This window comes from Triturus cristatus, chromosome 6 (genome assembly GCF_964204655.1).
Source record: "Triturus cristatus chromosome 6, aTriCri1.1, whole genome shotgun sequence".
Lineage (NCBI taxonomy): Eukaryota > Metazoa > Chordata > Amphibia > Caudata > Salamandridae > Triturus > Triturus cristatus.
Window position 1 is genome coordinate 1486050415 of NC_140589.1, and position 22985 is coordinate 1486073399.

Sequence of the window (22985 nt, forward strand, 5' to 3'; positions counted from 1 at the left end):
TTTTGTCTTTCTTCTGCTTGCACGCAGACAATTTGTCCCAATTCACACGTGTAGCAGGCATCAAAGTCTTCATATAATCAATAATTCTACCAGGGAGATCAGCAATCAGATTTTCGGGTTTAGCACCACCTATTTGTCTTTCATCTGTAGTTCTAAGATTATTCCATGTATCACCTAATTCCTGCACATGATCCGTATGACGGATCTTACTCCATATAGGCTGTGGAACAACATTCCCAAATAACATATCTATATCAGCCAAATTCATAATACAGGAACTCGCAGTTTGAGATAGCTCCTTATAAAACCCCGCAGGATTTTTACGTGGATCAGGCAGAGTCTGCTTTAGAGCTAGTACTTCGGCACGCTTCCATGGAACATGTACCCAAACGCGCTGGAAATGTGCCAGAACAGGTGGATTAGCATTCGCATCACCAGGTCTCCAAATGGGAGGAACCTCACGCATCGGATATTGACGTGCCTTTCTCCTAACTGAAGAATCAGGCTCAAATAATGACTTAGAAGGAAAATCGCTCCTAAATGACAACAATGTCGCGACTGCTCTTTCTACATCGAGACCCACTATAGTTCCTTTCGCGAACTCGGACTGCACACAGAACAACTCAGGCGGAGCCCGCCCTACCTCACTATCTTCCCACTGTTCACGGAGGAAAGAACACATCACATCAAATACATATCTTTGGGTCGGTGCTTCCCATTGATGGAAAACATTCGTAACACTCTCCAGATCATAGTGTGAAGGATAGTTAACCCATTTACGTGCCAAGTGATCCAGCACTGTCCGTTCATCAGGACCAGGCAATTGACTACGCAATTGCTTACGCTCTACAACAGGAGACATACCTAATGAACCCATTAGAGGAGAGAAAAAACTAGCAACCGCATCAGTCATTCTTCGTCGGGCAGAAGGAGAAGGTGACAAAAGAACAGAGGACAAAGAGGAATGAGAAGGAACCGAAGTCGGAAGAGTGACAGAAGGGACAGACAACACAGGTATAGAGGTAGTAGACGAAGGAGGTAGCAAAGACGGCGGCCCTTGAGAAGGCTGCGCCGAAGCAATAGTAGTAGCCAGCAAAGGGAGAGCTGGCTGTTGAGGAACCACTGGCGGTAAAACAACCGGAGGTTGCGCAACTACAAGTTGCGGAGGTGCGGTAGCACTCTGAGCATAAGGGGGTGGCGAACTTAATAGATGCGACATTAAAGGAACTTTCACAAGATCTTCCTTTTCTTCTTGCTGTTGAGGTGGCAAAACTGGATAACATTTGTCTACCGCTAATTTACGTTGCCTAAGCCTCTGTTCGCTTTCCTGCTCTTCCTCATTATCCCTAAACTGTATCTCAGCCTGCACCATCGACATACCTTGTGCACGTTTATTTCGTTTCGCTAACTTAATTTCCTTTTGTTTAGATTCCTTTCGCCAAATGCGGAAGGAGTCGAACATTGCCGGCCGGGCTTTCTTTTTGAAGAGTCTGACTTCTAAATTATCTAAAATTTCCGGGTCGTAGCTACCATATTGGGGCCACTTTAGGACACCATCTATTCTAGTATACCTAATCCATACCTCATTATACGTGATGGGGCCCACGCCGTGTTTCAAATAGAGCTCATAGTTCGGCGTTCCGATCGGAGGCACCGGACACGAGTCCTCCAATCGGGAATCCTTTTTACAAGCATAACAAAATATCTTTCCAAGTCTGCTAAGACCAGGCATCTTCGCTCACTAGTCTAGCTTCAAACTTCAAGGGAATATCAGAAATGATAGCCTCGTGAATACACGAGTCCCTCGGCTTTGGGGCCTGCAGGTACCAAATCAAAGCGATCCCGAAGGATACCAAATCAAAGCGATCCCGAAGGATACCAAATCAAAACGATCCCGAAGGATACCAAAACAAACTGGGAGACGCTCCACTCATACTTAACTGAAATATCGATGACGTCGCCAGAAGACCCGTCTATCGTCTCGCTTTACAAATCATCAAAGGGCTCCAAGACAGGGCAACAGTCAGGGCAGCAGTCCCTCGTAGCCGTCGGAATGCGGGGAACTTCGCAGCAAAGACTTTCGGACCACAACGACATACAGTGGTCGATGAAGTGGTAGGCCTCCCTCCAGAATTTCCACACGAAGCTCCTCACGATCTTCAGGCTTGGACCGGTACCGCTGAAGTCGCCCCACGTTGGGCGCCAACTGAAGAACTAGGATTTTAATCCCAGCGGCGCAGGGGAAACGCCCTCAGTTTTCGGGTTCACCTGTCTTAGAGTACAGAGACACTGGATTCTTCTGGTGACATCAAAGATCATATTTATTAGCTGCAGCCAGTAACAGAGATCCTAGAAGTACAACACAGTGTATGTTCTCAGGAGACTGCTCAACATAATAGAGCGGAGCGTCATCTTTTATGCCAAAAACCACATTCCTGGCTAGCATCAATTACTCACAAACTTGACCAATCAGAGGATGATATTTACAGAGGCATCACATAACGACAAACCCACTTTCAGTTATCCAACCCACCGCCAATGACAAGGCATAAATCCAGCATTCTTGCTCGAACAGGCCGGACGGGCCCATCATAAAAGACCTCAACCCAAATCAATAATTAGGCCATAAAGCCATAAAAGTAAGGAGCAGAAACAGATGAGGAGAAAGATAGAGGGGTGTGTGCATGTGCCATAGAATCAATAATGTCCTGCTCTTTGATCTCTATCTGACCAGCTGCTTAACAAGGTACTGGCTCAACAAGTTTAGCCTCGGGCAACAGGGTCAGTTGACTCAGGTCAAACTGAAGTCAACACGAGCTCAAACTAAGGTGTATGCGTCCCGAGAGGCTCGCTTGGCCACAGTCATCCTGTAGTCGTTAGCCTATGTGAGGGCAACCACAAAATGGCGGTTATGAACAAAATGGAACCCACGGGTGCAGACTAGATCGTTAAATACACAGTGAATCCATCGGTGTAGCATGACGAAAATGCTTACGCGTACCGCACTTGTCAGTCGCGGTTCGCTGATACCAAAATCATCACGATACGACAAACTTCATTAAATGGGTTCAGAATTCACGGAACCACAGATCTAATGTATTCTGTTTATTGATCATGTCACAGACACTACTGTGGCTGATTGGTTGGCTTTTATGCCATATGTACACAGTATGACGTTGTTAAAAGCCTAGGTTTATCTCAAGTACATTTTGATATATATATATATACACACACACACACATATATATATATTTTTTAAAAGACTGACTTAGCGTTTTACATTGTGGATGGATGTTTACAAAATTTGGCAATCATTGGACTCGTCAGATAGGGTTCTGCATGCCAAGTTACGTAACGATTGATGCAGTCAAAATGAAATTAGGGTGGATGAAAAATAGCGGGTTCCCATTTTAACTTCGAAATGAATTTACACGCAGGACGACCGTCTGAATCGCTGAACAAATTTACACTAAATTTGACATGAAAGTAGAACCTTACTCAGCAAGTGCTTTTATTGGTTAGGAGTAAATCTGTTCTGAAGTTTTTGAGATAGAAGCCTTGAAAAAAGTAGTAGAGCAGGATTTAAAGGGATAAGACTTTTTTATACAGTTGCCATGTGGGATTTGCAAATTATTTGTATGTGCAGGAATTTAAAAAAGGGAGGATCCGATTGGACAAGGGAGCCTTGTCTCTCATCGTCCCTTTTGGAACTACTACTATTAATCAAACCTCTTCTACTGTTTCTTCCTGCTGATACCAGCTGTAAAATAGCTACAAAATTCCCTTATTTCTCACTCTCAAAGCCAGTAAACATATCAGCCCTAGCCTAATACTATCCCATCTCAACTACTGCTGTTCAAGTCATAATTCTGCCATTTACATTCCTTTCCGCCACCCAACAACCTTTATCAACTCGTTGAACTGCACTCCATTGGCTTCATTTTCGCTCTCATGTGGTATTTTCATTCTCTGGTATTACCTTTACATGTTTCCTCTCCCATTTATATGATCTGCTACTTTCCTTTTACTATACCTACCTGTTGCTCTGCCTTCCAGTTTTGTCCATGCTGCTCCTCATTCTACAATACCCAAACCCCCTTACGGGCATTCATTTCTCTTGTTAGCACCCAACCACTGGAAATCTCTCCCTCCTTCCATGTGCTCAGCAACCCCCCTACCCCACTTTTTGTGGTTGTTCAATCGCAATATCAATATGAAGTTACAAGTACGGTCAATGACTCTGCTTACTTACTGTCTTTAGCTCTTGTCGCAGCTGCTGGTTGAAATTTGTAGATTCTTCTAATCGAGCTTCCAGAGCTGCAATTTTCTCTTCTTTTATTTCCAGCGATTTCTTCATTGTGAACTCTAATTTGGACTCCAAGACCTTATATCTATTAAAGCATCAAGTTTAAAAGAAATACACTAGCATCATTACGTAGTTATTAGCATTTCTGCAGGAAAACGTTTTTACTCAACAATAAGTGTCTTGCTGTACAAAACGTTTTGTAACCACAAAGGCACAACTTGAAACGGCTACCCGCACCTCTAATAAAATCTAAATTACACTCCTGATTTTTCCATAACACAATAACATTAAAATCAAGGATGCAGGCAAAATTATAATAATCTTATTTAACTGAATTGTAAATCTCTTTAAACTGTGGTAAAATATGACAAGCACAACAACAAAATCAGTACAGTTACCACACTGTGAATTTCTACAAGCACAGCAAATGTATAAGCCCTATTATGAGATCATTCTAAATGGAGCATTAACTTTTGTTATCAGTCCCATCAGAATTAGATGGGCTGTGGATTTAACTCAGAAGTGGTAGGTCTGGCTGCTTTCAAGAGTAAAAAAAGGCTTCAATAGGAGAACAAATCCAGAACTTCAATAACCTCCAGTTTCGACCTGTAGCACATTTAAGCCCCCCCTGAAGATAATGGTAGGGTTTTGATAGGAAAATGCTTTTTTCAGCCAGTCATAGAAGAAAGGGTAAATGCATATTGCCACTTTTGCCAAATGGGCTCCTAATGAAAACATGCATTTGGAAAAAGCTCTTGGAGCTGCATTTAGGCTCAATTTAGCAGTGTTTATCTAATGCAGAGGTCTTCAAACTTTTGGGTGCCGAGACCCCCCTGTCAACATTTTCAGTTGTAAGGACCCCCTCCTGACAAACATTTCTAAACCTGTAGGCAGGGTTTCTGGAATTACGAGGCAGGTGAGGACCAATTTACACGACAGGCTTGACTAAATTGTGTGGGAAGAAAATTTAAATAAAGTTATGTGATGCCGCGTTATTTTAGGATAGAATTGCTTCAATATTTTGACATTTTTTGCACACAGTAACACTGAGAAAATATTTCACCCCATCAGTACCAGTTTATAACCAAAATACAGCAATTAACATCAGAAAGATGTCTAGTCAACCTTTGTGATGGGTCTTCCACTCCGCAGGAATACGTGCTGCCACATTAGAAGCTCACCTGGCCCTGGCCGGGAGCAACAGGGTTCCCTTAAAACCCTGGCGGTCTTGTGCAGAGTTAAGCAATTTACCCATGCCGCTTTCCTCTCACCCTTCCCTTCCATCCCTCTCTCCTCTCCCAATCCCAGATCCCTCTCTCACTTTGCAGGCCATTTTCTTTCACCCCTTTTTACAACTTCTGAACACTCCCCATTCAACTTCTCACTTCACCCTTAGTCACCTCTTGCCATTCTGTCTTTTCACTGCCCTCATCTCTAACAGTTTTTCGCATTTATCTCATGGCCTCTCTGGCCCCGTCACCTCCCGTGCCCATCTACACTTCTCATTCACCTCAAGTCTCTCCATTCAAATTGTTGTCTATTTGTATCTTACACCTCTCCAGTCCCCCCATTAATCTTTCACATCTCTCCTTTGTTTTTTCACACCTTCTTGAACCAATGTCCCTCTCCCCTGTTACCTCAGCACCAGTGCTTAATTTGAGCAGGTGGTTTCCGGTGCTCTGCACTGGCACCTAATTGTGCACACTGGCACTATGACCGTCTGCCACATGGTGGCTCTGTCTGTGTAATTTAGGGATGAGCAGAACAGCTGTTTATTAATTCAATATACATTAAAAACGATAAACTCCTGACAACAATGCCATTCTTATAGCTTTGGGGGCTTGAAATAGTCACACTTGTACAGTGTTATGGTTGGTAGTTGCATAGGTATTGTCACTGGCCGCACAGGCAAGGCAATGGGTGGGTGGTTAAAGTTGTGGTGGCCTACTGGTGAGGGTCCTGGCACATGTTTTATTACAAATTAATCACTGCTCAGCACCCACCCCAGTACTCCCTCTCTTCCCCTAGAGCTGCTGTCCCTCACCCAAGTCGCATCAAATTACTTTTTAGGTCACAGATTATCTCTCAGCTATCTTCTCTCACAGTTTAACATTAGCCCTCCTCTGTGCACTCAACTTTCCCTCACACTCACTTCTTGCGTGTCCGCACTTCCCTTCGGCACTTCACATTTCTCCTCATCCCTGACCTCTTCAATCAAATTCCCTCACTCCCTTGCTGTTCTTTCTCATACTCTCATCTCTCCTCACCGAGCACACGGGTTGGACCCGTATGCTCCTCTTGGCCTGTGCCACTCTGCTTATTGTTTCCTAATTCAGGAAGGCACGAATTGTCTGTCTTGCTGTTTTGGTGCAGGCCACACAGTTATGGAACGTGCACCCTCCTTTGCTTCGCTCCACCAAGAATCTATTATACTTTAGGAAGATATAAAAACCTGGCTCTAAGCTCTGTAGGTCACCCCATTTGGCTGGTTCTCCTTCCCCTTCTGTATGTTTCTCATTTGCCTTCAGGTAGCAGATGGCTATTAGCCCTAGGACACCTTTTGGTAACAGTAGCACACTACAAATGTAAATAATAATAGTAATAGGCAGAAGCATGGGTGCCACTGGACCCAAACTTCGCGGGGGGCCTACACTCCCAGGCAGGGCTGGCCATAGCACTGGTCACACATGGCGCAACAGTCTTATTTGGTGCCCCGTCCCCCGTTTCATCCTTCTCCATAAATTCCCTCACTACCACTCACCAACAAAGCACCTCATCTCTCTGTAGCACCTTTCTGACAAACATTTTTTTTTATAGTGCTACTCATTGTTTACTCATTGTTTACTCACACTCAGTTCTGCGATCTGCATAGTACATGTTCTTTGTAGCAGGCACATTAACCCTCTGCACTCTGTGGATGAGAAGAGGGCCCATGTGAGTGCACGGTGAGTGATGCAACAGTGTGAGAGTAGGGAAAGAGGAGTGACTGCAGGGTGAGTGAGGTGACCATTTGAATTTGGGTGCGGGTGTAAGTGCAGAGTGGGACGAATGAATGCATGGTTAATGATGGGCTTGTTTGAGCGAGTCGCAAATTGAGCAGTGAGGGGGCAGGTGAATGAGGTGTCACATGAGTGCAGGATGAGTGCAGATGAGTAGTGTGACTGCAGGCTGAGGTACAGGGTGAACAACGCAAGTGCATTGTGATTGCAGAGTGATCACTGTGAGTGCAGGGTGAGAGGGTGAATGATGTGAGTGCATGGTGATCAGTGTGAGTGCATTGTGATTGCTGTGAGTGCAGGGTGAGCGTGAAAGTGAAGTGCGAGAATGAGAAGTGCGTTCTCTGAATGCAGGGTGCATTCCCAGACACTTGAAGTAACTCAGCATATTATTGACGGCAGCGCAGGGTTTAAGATATAAGTTAAACTATTGCTATTATTACATTAATCAGGGATCGAGGGTGGAGGAAATAAATAAAGTACTGATCCTGCAACACACTCCCAGTCCTATGGTTAGGTTGCCTGCTCATTACTTTGATGTCCCAGACGGTACACAAATAAGCAGTCACCTAAAGCTGTATATTTCAGCACTCATCTGTGCGTACTTAGAACAGCAAATATAAATAGAAAGCGCTTTTAATTGTGTTCTAGGGCTGCCTCACTGATCCAGGACTGTTAATTAAAGGGAACAAAGATAGAAAAGTCACATTACGAATGAATACATATGATTTTATTTACAATCCTATTTAGTGTCAAGAGGAGGCCTTTGCAGGCTCTTTAAACATCAAATGGCTGGTATTTTTCTTCTGGCAACCCTACTTTATATTTTTTTTCATGAAATGCATTCTCACACTACAGCAGTAAATGTAAAATACAGATGTAAGGAAAAGGCAGAGTTGGGGCCCAGGGGGTACTGGAACTAGAAAAAAAACTAAGCCTCAGTAACCAGTTTACAAAAGGTATGTAAATATGCAAATGGTCTTTAAGGACCTGTTAAAAATCTCAGGCATGCCGGGCTGTGCTAGAGATAAGACAGCGGAGCCCACAACAGCTCGAGCTGAGACACACGACGGGGGAGGAGGGGGGCTGAATCCCTTGTAGTCCGATGGGCCTGGGCAGAAGTGTGACCGGGAATGCGCGATCCCCTTTCCATCACTCCACGGCCCCCCTGGGGGTCGCGCCCCACACTTTGAAGACCCCTGTTCTAATGTAAATAGCAAAACGTCCTAATGTTTCTGAGAAACTGGAATATGGAAGCATGAATTTTGAAGACTGATGACCCACATCAAATTCCATTGATGGAGCATGGGGTTAATTTGCTTTCGAGCAATTATTGTGAATTTTTCTTTTCATATTAATGTTTCACTGTTGGATCCCATCTCTTGATTTGATCCCTTTTTAAAAACCACCAAATAGCTGATTTAATTGTCCTTTCTTTTTTGGAGAGAGGAAACCAAGCTTCACAGTCTTCTTTTGAATCTACTTTTCAGCTCTGGAGAATGGAACTTGAAATCTAGCAATATTTATCTCTTGTTATTTTTTCGCTTCTCAAAAGTTAGTTTTATATGCTAAACGGAGGGAAGCCACTGCTTTCCTTCAGCTGGGGATGTTTCTGCTTCTGTTCACAATGTATATCGACCTGTTTATCAAGAAGCTAAAAATAAACCTGTGTATTCACCCAATACATAGGCATGGATACGATATTAAAATTATGGCTTATGCCGATGATATAGCGTTGTAACTCCTGATCCGGCAAGGTCAGTTGAGGCGATTGAATTAGAGGCTCAAGGCTTTTGAGAGGTCTCGGTTTATGCTTTAAATAAGGAAAAAACACAGATTATTTTGAATAAGAAAATTGATTGGACTGACTCTAGGGTTATAAATACGGCTAGAAGTATTGGGGTGAACATTCTGTCTGATATTGACTTGATCGTGGAAGAAAATTTCGTCCCTTTAGCCACCAAGACGAAGAGGTCATTGCACAGGCTGAATAATTTGCATCTCTCTCTAGTTGGTAGATGTAATGTTTTAAAAATGATAGTTTTTCTGATTTTTTAAAACCTTTTTAGAGCCATTCCTTTAGAATTTTCTAATCAAATACTAACGAAATTTGATCATTTATTTGCACGATTTCTGTGGGCTTATTCTCAGGCTAGAAGTTCTATAAAGTTTTTATCATTCCCAAAGGATAGAGGTGGATTGGCGCTCCCTAATTTAAAGTTGTATTACTGGGCAACTATTCTGCAACACTGCCCCATACTGTTACAAGACCGTTTCCATGATCAAATTTCAGAATTTCCTTCGTTGTTCGAACTTGTTTGGGGCTGCTTGCCGCGGCAACTAGAATTAGGTTATTTTAAGGGAGTGATGTTCAAGACACTTATGGGAACCTATAAGGCCTTTACTGCAGTTCGTAAACTTCTTGGTATTGGCATATTTAACTACTATACTCCACCTAGAAATAATGAGATCTTGCCAAAGATATTCGGGGACCATTACTTGGCAACCTAGTTAAGGCTGGGAGAAATAAACTGGGAGTGTTTTTTTCCCTGATAGGGTTATAGCTTTTGGGGATTTAAGACTGAATTTCGGCCTTAGCTATAAGGAGTTCTTTAAATATTTATCAATTAAGAAAGTTTTACGGCGTAAGGGCCCTCTGTATTTCTTAAATGTGAACTTATGCAGAAATTGGCTTATGGTAATTTGCCACAAATAGGGATTATCTATAATATTCTTAACAGCCTGATGTCAGATGACCTGAGTAAGATCTCCAGGAAATGGCAGTTGACATTGGGAATCACTGATAAAACTTTCCAGAAAGCCTTCCTATAGGAACAAACTGATTTACTTTCTGCGAATCTCGAAGCCCAGTTTTATAAAACTTGTTTTTTCTTATATTACACCCCGAGTAAAATCACTAAATGGGTGGATGGTAAAGGCACTAGGTGCCCTCGCTGCTCGGAATATGGGGCTGATTTAGTGCATATGTTTGCCACATGTGCCAGACTTAGACCTTTGTTGGAAGATATGTCAGGCTTTTTTAAGGAAATCTTGTCCCGGAAGGTATCTCTAACCTCCTCTATGATTTTATTGGGAGTGCAGGATAAAATTGGAAGGAAGAAGGGGCTCTGATCTTTGTTGGTATTACCATACTCAGGCTGGTTGGATTTCAATCCTCCTTCCTGTCAGCAGTGGTTGGCCCGATTACTTGCTATTCATAACATGGAAAATGCAATATATGCTAAGACAGGAATTTGTGCCAGAAAAAAGGGATTGGTTATTTGGGACCGGTTGACCTACTGCGTATGTCACACCACTTTGCAACGTAGGGGGAATGAAACTTAAAGGGCAATGAGGAATCCTGGGACAATATATGTTGAATAAGTTACCTGTACTGTAATTTTTTGATAATGAACTCTTTCTTAATTTTTGGTCATTTGATATTGAAATATGTGGAAATTATGTGTGGAAACTTCAAAGCTCATTATGCACTTCCTGCAGAATTTTTGTCTGAAAAACACCTTTGCACTTGACACTTTATGTACCTTTTGTCAGGTATAGGTTATTAGCGGGATGTTACTAATATGTATAAATATATCCAGAAAGTTTGTAGGGGAGATGGTACTATGTGGAAAATGGTAATAAAATAAAAAAATAAAAAAAGAGAAAGGATGCTGTCTTCCTCTTTCTCTTGCAGGCCTTCTCTCCAAATAAGGCTACTTTGCTTGCAGCAAATGTTCTTCCCAGACAAAAAGGTTATAGCTTCCCAAAAGAGCTATGGAGCTAGCCACTTTCACAGAGGTCACAATTGAACTGCAGACTTTACAGCCGACAGTACGGATTCTTGACTTCCTTATCTGGTTGAAAAATAGGTAAAGGTACTGTAGCACGATTCTGGCTAGTTACTACAACAGTGATTGAATATGGGGGAGTATCAATACGTCTGTATTCCTTACTAAGTTGTGCTTAGGCAATGTTTGCTTGGGGAGCACTGACCTCAGGTTTTTTCCTTCAAGCAGTGGACTGATTGAAGAAAACTTCCTATGACTTGAAAGGGCCTTAAGCAGAACCGAGGAGCTGTCAGAGACAGGTGAGAGTGAGGAACAGGTTTCATCAGATCATCTGCAGGTGGAGTTTGACTTTAAGTTGGCACTAAAGATGGAAGATCAATTGCAGCAGCAGGCTTCTGCCTTGATGGAGAACCAAGCTGTGAATGCTTAGATTCTGTGACAGATGTAAGACACTGTGCTAATCATTTTAGATGCTTAGACATTGAAGGTGATATAGATGCTGACTGCCATGATCTTCAAGATTGACATATGCAAAAGAAACAATTGATGGACGGATGCTGAAAATGCAAACATTCACCCCCAGTCACAAGGATCTGGGTTAAATCCATCATTCTTTTGCTCACCACACCACCCCAGTTTGGACCCCGCCATATGCAAATCAGTCTTGACCCTGTTCCTTGTGGGAACAGTTCAGCCCGAACTGCCAAGCCAGGTCCTCCCTGGACCGGAAACAAGCATCCAGGGACCGATTTCAGGGCATCACCCTTCATCAGCCAGGCTAGCTTGAATCCAGTGGTGTAGTGAGCACGAAACTCACGTCTGGGCATACCCTTCCCACTTAGGGCGACATATGCAAAAGAAACAATTGATGGAGGGAATGCTGAAAATGCAAACATTCACCTCCAGTCACAAGGATCTGGGTTAAATCCATCATTTTTTTGCTCACCACACCACCCCAGTTTGGACCCAGCCATATGCAAATCAGTCTTGACCCTGTTCCTTGTGGGAACAGTCCAGCCCGAACTGCGGAGCCAGGTCCTCCCTGGACCAGAAACAAGCATCCTGGGACCGGTTTCAGGGCATCAATCTTCATCAGCCAGGCTAGCTTGAATCCAGTGATGTAATGAGCACGGGACCCATGTCTGTGGGACTTACCACATGAGTTTGTGTTAGAGAAATCTGCAGTAGGAACTGTATTTACACCTGCCTGTAATCCCTATGTAAAATACTGGACAGGCAAAAATAAGATGGCATTCATTTTCTGTTTACACCACAAATATCTTTGTTAATAAGACCTGCAGTAGGGTTTTCGAAGAGGATTTACAATTACCTTTCACTCAATAACTATTATTACCCATCTATAGATGGCTCTAATTTTAAGCAGCTCAGACAATAATGTATGTCTTACTTTACATTAAAAGCTTATAGGTTTAGGTCTTACAAGACCATGATCCCCCAAGATAGCAGCATCTCTTACCTGTCATCAGTGCTTTGTTCATCATGTAATAGACGTTCCTTATTTAACCCTATTTTTTCCAATTCATGTGTGAGCTTTTCTAACTCATTATTCATTTGTTGTGCTTTAAGTTTTTCATTAACTAAATCCTATTGAAAGAAAATAGAAATTAATCAATGTTTGCAATTTATTACACACACACACACAGAGAGGGGGAAGAGAGAGAAAGAGACAATGAGGGAGAAACAGAAATGGTAACTATGGTGTGGCAGAGGGAGAAAGAAAACAACAATGGTTTTACAGATTAGATTTCAATGATACTCATTTATGTGTATATTTCTAAAAAAGCACCTCCATTTTAACTGCTTTTCCTTTGGAAAGCGACCTCATTCAACTCCAGCCTTCTCCTTATTACTATTGTTTCTTCATTTCAAAATGCTTAGAGTATTGATTGTGGGCCACAGCTATATCTATTGGGCTAAAGATGCTGTAAAAAAGAGAGGTATTGACAGCGACTTGGGTTTGCCAAATGTACAGATGACTTGGTTTGGCCAGAGAGAGTTAAAGTTTCATCAATAGCTGGCTTTGAATCAATCCATTGTGGATTCCCAAGCTCCTCACCACATGATTGCGCACTGTGGTGGCAATAACCTAGGCTCATTGACTAGGGTAGGGCTGGAAATCCTAATGAAAGAAACCTACGAAGAACTGATGTTTCTTTTCCCTCACACTGTCATGGTGCACTCTAATATATGCCAAAGACAGAAATGGAAGTGGCCAAATCAACTCTGTCCCCAGATTGACAAAGCAAGGAAACATGTTAATAAAACTGTTTCTGCATTCCTCAGAGACCATCACATGCATGGGATTTATAGAAATGATGGAGTGCACTTTACAGATGAAGGCAATAGGGTGTTTCTAAGTAACCTGAAACACTGCATCCAGTCTTCTGTGTAGCAGTCATATACACACAACCAACAGAACGGCTCTATTCAGAGCCACCCTAGTACCCGAAATATGGAGAAGTTTTTCTCTAAAGGTTTTTTTTATTTCATTTTTGGGGATCTTCGTGACGAAGTCGCGATCCCCGCGGATACGTCGCGAAAACAGAAAACAAAAGCAGGCATTCAATGGCCACCAACACATCCAAAAATATTATGTAAAAAAATCCATTCTGAACATTGCCCTACACACATTACTATATACATACTTCTTTCAAAGAATGTTTAAACTCATATTTTATTATTAAGTTTCTTTAAAAACCATCTTTCAGACCTATTTTCCATTTTAGCTGTTATTCAGGACTTCGTGACAACATCGTTAACCGCGATGATTACACCTTTCACATAAAGTGCAAAACACATATATCCACACATACTACAGTATTTTACAAACAATGGGTTTATTACTGTACACATCAAACTCATGTTTTTCTAGTGTATTTCTTGAACAACCATCTCTAAAACCTATTTTATATTTTCATGGTGACCCTGGACATCGCGATGACAGCGGTCATCGCGATCCCACGGATTTGTCGCAAAAACGGAAAACAAAAAAGCAGGAATTCAATAGCCACATTCACATTAAAAAATTATAACTGTATCATTAATTCAAACCATCACAGTAGATAACTCACTATCTAAATAACTCTGTAAAAACATTTATCAGAATCTCAATGTAACACAATGTGTCTTAATGATTCACTGACATATTTTTATATATTTCTACCAATATTCGCGATGACATCCGTAGTCTCGACGTCCCAGCGACGGTACACGAGGTGGTTGCGCTGGTGGTCCCGACGTCATGGCAAATATCGCGCACAATTAAAAAAAATCGTTTTGGACACATAACTTGTGTAACTAACACCTCCATTTTTCAACCATGGGGTCCGAGTATCTCCACCCTGACCTCTTATGTGGGCTTTCACACACATTTTCAGCTCCAGGAACCATTCACGATAGATAACATGGCGGCCACAACTTTCTATTTAGGTTGCGTCCAGCCAATCAGAGCATTCCCTTTGATGCGTTCATTCACAATTCATCGCGAAACCACTGCGAAATATCAGCGGCCAGAGATATTACTATAATTTTAAACTTACAATTTCTCAAAAACAACTGAACAGATGTACACCAAAGAAGCAAAAGGCACTTTCTTGAACCAACATCTACCTCGCTGCCAAATTTGGTGTAAGTCCGTTCAGCGGTTGGGACTGTAGAGGTAGCTAACTGTTCCTATGGGAATAAACATTACAAATGCAACCTTATTTCGAGCCTCAAATTCTCGGTCCCAACTGCACAGATCACCCCCAAACTTTGCCAATCAATAGTACCCACATGACACTTTTTTGGCTAAATTTCAAGCAGACTGGTCAAACAACGTCAAAACAAAAAATGCTTTTCCTATGGAAACTAGGTCCTAACTATAACTATCACCTGGCGACCGCCAGTAGGTAATTTATATATCTATATATATATATTATCTACTGGCGGTCGCCAGTAGATAGTTATAGTTAGGACCGTGTTTCCATAGGAAATCCGCAACATTCTATTTGGAATAACTTTGGCGCCGGTCGACGAATCCTCGCGAAATTTTCAAAACTAATGGGGCGCTACGCTCCGCTCCTACCCTGAAAGTCTCGGGGGGATTCGTCAAGCGGGGGCTGAGAAAAAAGGGGGTCCCAAAACGCGTTTTCCCCATGCATTTTCCCATAGGACCTTTAGTCCGAGCTACAGCCCGAACGGCTGAACAGAATTACTTGAAATTTGGCAGGAAGGTAGTCCTCAGGTCAAGGATGTGCCTTTTGTAGGTCTGGTGTAAATCTGTTCAGTAGGTCCTGAGAAAATAGCATTTAAATCAATATATATATCTGTAAGCGCGCTCCGTGCGCTTACCGTAAGCTTACCGTACGCGTACGGTGCCGTGCGCGAGCTCAGTTCTGATTGGTGGTTACATGACTGTAAACATTCGAATCGGTCGAAATCAGGAAGTGTCGGCCGCCATTTTCTGTCTCTCGCACTGACAAACAAAGGTGGGGAACGTGAAAAGGGGGCAACGAAGAGAGTTGCAGACCCCCTAGTGTTTGTCAGGGGGTCCAAGAAGGACCCAAAAGTACGAAAAATACATTTAATAATTTTAAAAAAAAATTGCGGAGTGCGCGTACGGTAAGCTTACCGTACGCGCACGGGAAAAAAAAAAAAAAAAAAAAATAAAGAAGTAACAATCACATTTATTAAATAAATTAAAGGACCCACAAGGGAGAAAAAAACAAATGTTACTGTGTAAAAAAAGGGAAGGCGCGCACGGCATGGACTGCGCAACGTGGGCGCTCGGTGCGCGAAGCACACCGAGCGCCCACAGCGCGCGCACTGTGCGCGAAGCGCACCGTGCGCGCAGGGTGTGCGCACAGTGAAAAACAAGAAAAAAAAAAAAAAAAAAAAATACATAACTTAGCATTTAAAAAACCGTACAAATTCACTGAAAAAACCATAGGTTTCACACACGTTATAGTTAGGAATTATCATTTACAAAACCTTGCAAATTCACTTAAAAAACCATAGATTTCACACGTTATAGTTAGCTGTACATTTCACTCGTAAAAAACCAATGAAATTCCACATTATAGTTAGATCAGGTAACTATAACTTGCGCGACCGCAATCCACAATGTGTAATTTCAGATGTCATCATTGATGTCATGAGTGATGTCACTGACCATGTCATGAGTGATGTAATATGTGACGTCATCAGCAGTTTATTGTGGGCGCGCAAGTTATAGTTACCTGATCTAACTATAACGTGGAATTTCATTGTTTTTTTACGAGTGAAATGTACAGCTAACTATAACATGTGTGAAACCTATGGTTTTTTAAGTGAATATATATATATATATATATATATATATATATATATATATATATATATATATATATATATATATATATATATATATATATATATCCTCAACAGGCCTGCTTTCCATATAAAACAAGCTCCTGATACCTGATCTAACTATAACGTGGAATTTCATTGTTTTTTTACGAGTGAAATGTACAGCTAACTATAACATGTGTGAAACCTATGGTTTTTTAAGTGAATATATATATATATATATATATATATATATATATATATATATATATATATATATATATATATATATATATATATATATATATATATATATATATATATATATATATATATATATATATCCTCAACAGGCCTGCTTTCCATATAAAACAAGCTCCAGGACACTCGGGTTCACTTTTTTGGAGCCAGCTATATTGTTGCTCACAGTAAAACAAATAACGTGTTTCAACTACAGCCGCGGTCTTTGTCTTAGTCAAACCGTTTACTATTGCCATCAACCAATTATTTATACATGTTCCTGACATTTAAAAATGTAAAGTGACAGTGCCATTTTCATTATTAAAGTGATACGTGCAAGTGTTTAACTGTCATACTGCTTTTGCAGAAAGACAAATGCATACATAAATAAAGTGACAAGTGTCTAAATGTTCAATGTCAAATTGCCATACTATTGCACATACCATGTTGATGTAATTTTATGTATAAGCATACTTTAGTGAAAATATGCATTTGCGGATTTGATTCACAGCAAATTAGCGGAATACTCTGAATTGGGGGCAAGTGCCCTTTTTTAACCTATCACTGAGTAGTCCACCCCTAAATGCATCAAAAGACCATACCAACAACATTAACATTGTTATTGTAAAATTAAAAGTACCACTACATTGGATAAGGCAACATTGCTAATAAAGTGCATGTACATTGATCAATGCATAAACGTCAGGTGAATTAAATTCTTACATAAACAATTACGGAATGGATCTGGAGAGAAATAGTTTTAAAACCGATCGTATCTTTTTAACATTCGCTAATGGTATCTGCAAGTAGATTGAATGTGTTTCTCTACAGGTATACATGCATGTCATACTCAGTGTTGAGACCATTCGGAATCCTTGAATTGAACCAAATGATGTATCTAGATTCCAGCTGTCTCAGATATTTTTCTCTATTACCACCTCTTAACCTCTTAGCACCTGGTCCAGTACAAAATATTCCAAATAATTGATGTTGCTGTCATGGGTCAATTCAAAATGTCTTGCCACTGGGTATGCCTGATCTTTATTTCTAATAGCTTTAACATGCTGTAACACACGCTGATGTGCACGTAGAAAGGTGCTGCCTATGTATATCTCCTGACTGCTGCACCTCAACACATATACAGCATATTCACCCCTACATGTGAGAGGTTTCGTAATCTGCCATTTCTTGTTCCCAAATGACAGTGGCACCTCTGTAGTGTTGATACCATGATTGCAAGCTTTACATTTATGGCACCGTCTGAAGCCTCTACTCCCACTCAACCATGTCTTGTGTTGTTTGTTCCCTAGGCTGTTGACTACTAAGCCCTGCCTCATTGATCTAGCTTTACAGAACGTGATGAGGGTTTTTTTGAGTAGTCTAAACCCCAGTGTGGGATCACTGTGTAGTAGGTGCCAATGTTGCTGGAAGATGTCTCGGATTTTCTGATGTTGCCTCACATATTAGATCACTCATGACATGGACAGTGACATCTCAAATGACATCACTGATGACATCATCCAGTGACTGTGAGTGTTTTTAAAAAGTTTATGAGTGTTAAATATATATAACAAGGTGTATTGGTGAATCAGTAGGTGTATGAGTGCCTGTATGGATGATTCAGTGGGTGCGTGACTGACTGTATAAGTGAGTGATTAGGTGTCTCAGTGAATGTATGGTGAGTGACTGGTTGTGTGAATGTTTGAATCAGTCTGTCAGTTGGAGCCTAAGTGGCTGTATGGGTGTGTGAGTGGGTATGTGAGTGGCTGTATGGGTAATTGGTTGTTTGAGTACTTGTATGAGTGTCTGTGTGGGTGGGTGAGGGTGTGTGTGACCGCCTGTATGGATGAGTGAGTGGGTGAGTCAGTGGCTGTATCGGTTAGTGAATGTGTGTGAGGGGCTGTATGGATGAGTCAGTGTGTGTATGGCTGTGTTGGTGAGTGATTGGATGTGTCAGTGGTATATGGGTGAGTAACTAGGTATGTGAAAGGCAGTATAGGTGAGTGATGGGGTATATGAGAGACTGTATGGATGAGTGAGTGAATGTGAGAGTGGCTTTATGGGGGAGTGTGTACTTGTGTAAGTGACTGTATAGATGAGTGAGTATATGCTAGTATATGTATGAGTAAGTAATTGGGTGGGTGTGTAACTGTATGGGTGAGTAAGTGGCTGTGTGATTGACTGTATGGGTGAGTGAGTAGGTGTGTGAGTAGGCTGTATGGGTGACTAACTCAGTGTGTCAGTAGCTGTATGGGTGTATATGTCAGTGTCTGTAGTGAGTGAGTTGGTGTATGAGTGGCTGTATGGGTGAGTGAGGGGATTTGAGTGTAGATCTATGAATCAGTGAGTGGATGTGTAAGTACTGGTATGGGCCTGTGAATAGGTTTGTGAATGGTTGTGTGGGAGTAGGTATATGAAATGTTCTATTGGGGTGTGAGTTGGTGCATTGGTGATTTTGTGTATGATGTCATTTGAGATGTCATCAGTGATGTCACTGACCATGTCATGAGAGATATAATATGTGAGGTCATAAGCAGTAAATTGCGGGGATGCGAGTTATAGTTAGCTCAGGTAACTATAACTCCTGAATTTCACAGGTTTCATTTTAGTAAAATCTGAGCCTAACTATAATGTCCCTGTAACCTTTTTTCAGTGAATTTCGAAGTTTTTTTCCAATGTGAAGTAAAATGCCCATTGTAATGCACAGTGGGAGTGAGGTTCAGCATAGGGCCTGGCATTGTGCTTCCTCCACCCAAGCTTGCTGCTCCTGCCCCCCCCCATCCTTGCCTTCCATTGTCCATGTCCAGGACCCTGTTCCCTCAGTACAGCATGTGACCGTTGGTCTGCCACTTCCCTTCCTGCCTGCCCTGAACAGTTAGCCTGCTGCCCCATCCACCTCCTCCCTACCCTCTGGTGTTCGAATCCATGCACCAGCCCCTTCCCTCCTGCCCAGCATGGTCCAATGTGCTGTCACTGCCTTCCATTTTGCTCGATGTCCCTGTCCACTTTTCGTGTCTTCCGTTCCCCAATTCTATGCAGTATCATAGTCCTCCTACTTAGCTTCAGTGCTTAGCTTGCTATGCCTACTCTCCTTCGCCCTGCCCTCCGATATCTGTGTGCATGCCCCTGCTCACTCCTTTCTACCCACCATATTCCATGGACCTGTCACTCTCCTTTCTACTGAGTGTTCTGATGAGTTGCCACTGCCCCTCCCACCTGCCTAGCATGGTCAGATGGCTGCCGCCTCTCCCTGCCACCTCTACCCTGCCTGTCCAAGTTCCATGCCCCTATTCCCTCCTACCTGTCCTCCATTTTGCTGCCACTCCCTTCTGCCCTCCATGCTATGTTGTGCTGCAACTGCTCCTCCTGTCTACCCTGCATGGTCTGTTGTAAAGTTCCTTCCCCTGCCCTCTTTTGTCCGTGTCCAGCCCCTACCCCTCCTTTGGGTCCTCCATGGTCTTTTGTGCATGCCCCTGACCCCTCCCACTTGCCCACCATGGCTGTTGTGCTGCCACTAACCCTCCTGCTTGCCATGCATGGTCTTCTGTGCTGCCACAGCCCCCCACCTGCCCTGTGTGGTCAGCTTGCAGCCCCTGACCCCCTCCCACATTCTTTCTGTTGTCTCTTTGTATGCCATTATAGTCTCACTGTTGCCCTAAATTGTGTGTTGTGCTTCCAGTGCCCATCCCACCTGCCCTCCATTGTTAGCTTGCTGCTCCTGCCCTGCCTGCTTGCCCCCTGCCCTCCGTTTTACATGTGCAGACCCATATCCCCTTCCTCCTGCCTTGTTTGGTCCGCTGACGGTCCCCTGCCCTCCCTCCTGCCCTTCATGGTCCGGTAGGCTGCAACTGCCCCTCTTGTCTGTCTGCTATGGTCAGCTTGCTGCCCTTGCCTCTTCCCTTCTGTTCTCTGTTGTCTATGTGCATGGTTCTGTTCCCGCCCTATTGCTTTCCACGGTCCGTTTGGTGCACTGCTGTCCCGCTTGCCCTGTGAGATGTATTGTGCTGTAGCAACCTGACACCTGCCTTGTAAGGTTAGTTTGGTGCCCTGCCCATCTCCCTCCTGCCCTCTCTTATCCGAGTCCATATCCCTATCCCATTCCTCCTGCCCTCCGTGATCCAATGCACCAAACTTGCCAACATTTTGAACTTCGTAAGAGAGAGATTTTGAAAAAAAAACATGGGAATTGATTTTCCCCATTGCCTTACATTGCAAAAGAGGCGGTTTTAGGCAGGAGACAAATAAAATAAAGGCCTTTTGGGCTTAAAAGCGTCGGGAGTCTCCTGCCTGATTCGGGTCTGTTGGCATATATGGTTGTACTACCACTGCCTCATCCTTCTGCCCCCATTGGTCTTTTATATTGCCACAGCCTTTCTTGCCTGTACTGCATGGTTGGTTTGTTGACCCTGCCCCCCTTTTCCCAGCCCTCCATGGTCCTTTGTGCTGCCACTGCCCCTCCCGCCTGCACAACGTGGTCAACTTGTTGCCTCTGCACCCTCCTCCATGAGAGGGTCTTATTCCCATAGAAATTATGGTTAGTGCTATTAACAACTAAAATGAGGACATATTTTCTGAGTTCTCAAATAGCAACAAAGCATTTTAAAATAATTTGCAATCTTTATGTTTTTTTAATCTAGTTGATCACTTGATTATATTTTACAATTAAGGGAGAGGATGTGGCGTTACACCCAGAGCTGCAGACTTTGCAACTAGGGAACCAGGTTCGAGTTTTGGCGTCAGCTCGACATCCTGTGGTTCTCCCCATGCGTAATACCAAAATGAATATGTTCTTGTGTAATGTAACTGATGCTCATGTAAAACACTTCTATACCTTTAGTTCAAGTCTGCGCTATATAAAAATGAAAAAAACTAAATAATTTAGTGTTTTGCACACTTCTGTCATTGGGCTACACTTGGGCTACATTTGAGTGATATTTTAGCTATATTTGGGCTTCATTTTCACCGGGGGCCATCTTGGGAGACTGATTTGTTATGAAGTTCCCTAATTTCATCATTTACTGCAGTATCCTCAGTAGAAAATCCTTTCAGTTTTCTACTTTTATTCCATCAAGATGGCGTTCATATGTGCCACACCTTTTGACATAAATTCAGAATGTAGCACTCTAGTTGCTCATTAGAACACTGTAGTAATACTGCTGATCACAAGGAAGTTAACTGGCAGCCTGCTGCTGGTGTTGAAAGTGCATGTTTCAGTCTGCATGAGTGCATGTGCTGAAAGTGCATGTTTCAGTCTGCATGTCAGAATGTTTTAATGAAATAGAAGAGGAAGATATTTGAGAACTCACTTAAAATGTGTCCTAGTTTTTCTTTCTACAGCACTAACTATAATTTCTATGAGAAACTGAACCCCCTCGTTTTGTTCCATTCTAAATTGAATATTTTAAGTTTTACCAGTTTGATTCAATCAACATGGCTTCAGGTGTGCCATTCGTTTGTCATAAGTAACACGTTTGCGCTCTCGTTGTTCTTTAGAACACTCAGAGAGGCTGCTGTAGAACACAAGGGAATCAACGGTCAGACTTCATTTTCATATGGCTGCGAAAGATAGTGTGAACAGAGCTGACCCCATAAAGTTGTGTAAGAGGTGAAATAAGGGAAATAGTAAATATAGTTGACTGGTGTAACTTCATTTGATAATTGTGGCGTTGTGACATAACATTCTGAGTATTGAATATTCTGCTCTAGCGTTGCCCAAACATTCGGTACAAACACAATTGAAGTCACTATGTGGTGATTACACCTAAATAACAGAACCACATATCAGGCTATAGTGGTTCTCATTTTTATACTTCTTTTAGCCATGAGGAAGTCACGGGACAATTCTCCCGTCAGTGCGACAAAACACATGTTGGCTATGTCTAAGAAGTAATACAGTCGAACAAAAAGAACAATATAGAACAAAATACAAAGAAAATTACCACTTACTTCTGTTTATACTTTGTATTGAATTTATCTGCATGCTGGGGGACTAGAAATATTTTGCTTTGCTGTCTTTGACCACATAATAGGGAGGAGGATGGTTCTCTCTACCTCTTCAGCACCGCTATCTTTTACAATTAATCATAAATATTATTTTGTGGACCTTCCCTTAGGGTGTCATTTCCCTACATATTCACTGCTCAACTTCTTTTAGTATATTCTTCAAAGTAGGGGCAGCCCAGGGCACACTGACGATTCAAAATGAGTGAGAGAATAAATAGAGACAAAGAAGCAGAAGACCTTTTTAACAACCTGAATAGAGGGAATTCAGCTGTCGTGACAGTAGGGAGTGGAAACCCACAATACAAGGAACGCCTAAGGGAC

General features: G+C 42.3%; 1 protein-coding gene across 1 annotated transcript in view; it reads right to left on the reverse strand.

Annotated features, from left to right (window-relative positions):
* The window catches only part of CCDC88A (coiled-coil and HOOK domain protein 88A), an 888939-nt gene that overhangs the window by 272816 nt on the left and 593138 nt on the right, over positions 1 to 22985 (reverse strand). Inside the window, exons 16-17 of the mRNA XM_085612608.1 lie at positions 12571 to 12698; positions 4253 to 4391 (exon numbers count right to left, since the gene is read on the reverse strand). Of these exons, the coding sequence (XP_085468734.1) occupies positions 4253 to 4391; positions 12571 to 12698 (267 nt within the window). The remainder of the gene's footprint in view (positions 1 to 4252; positions 4392 to 12570; positions 12699 to 22985) is intronic.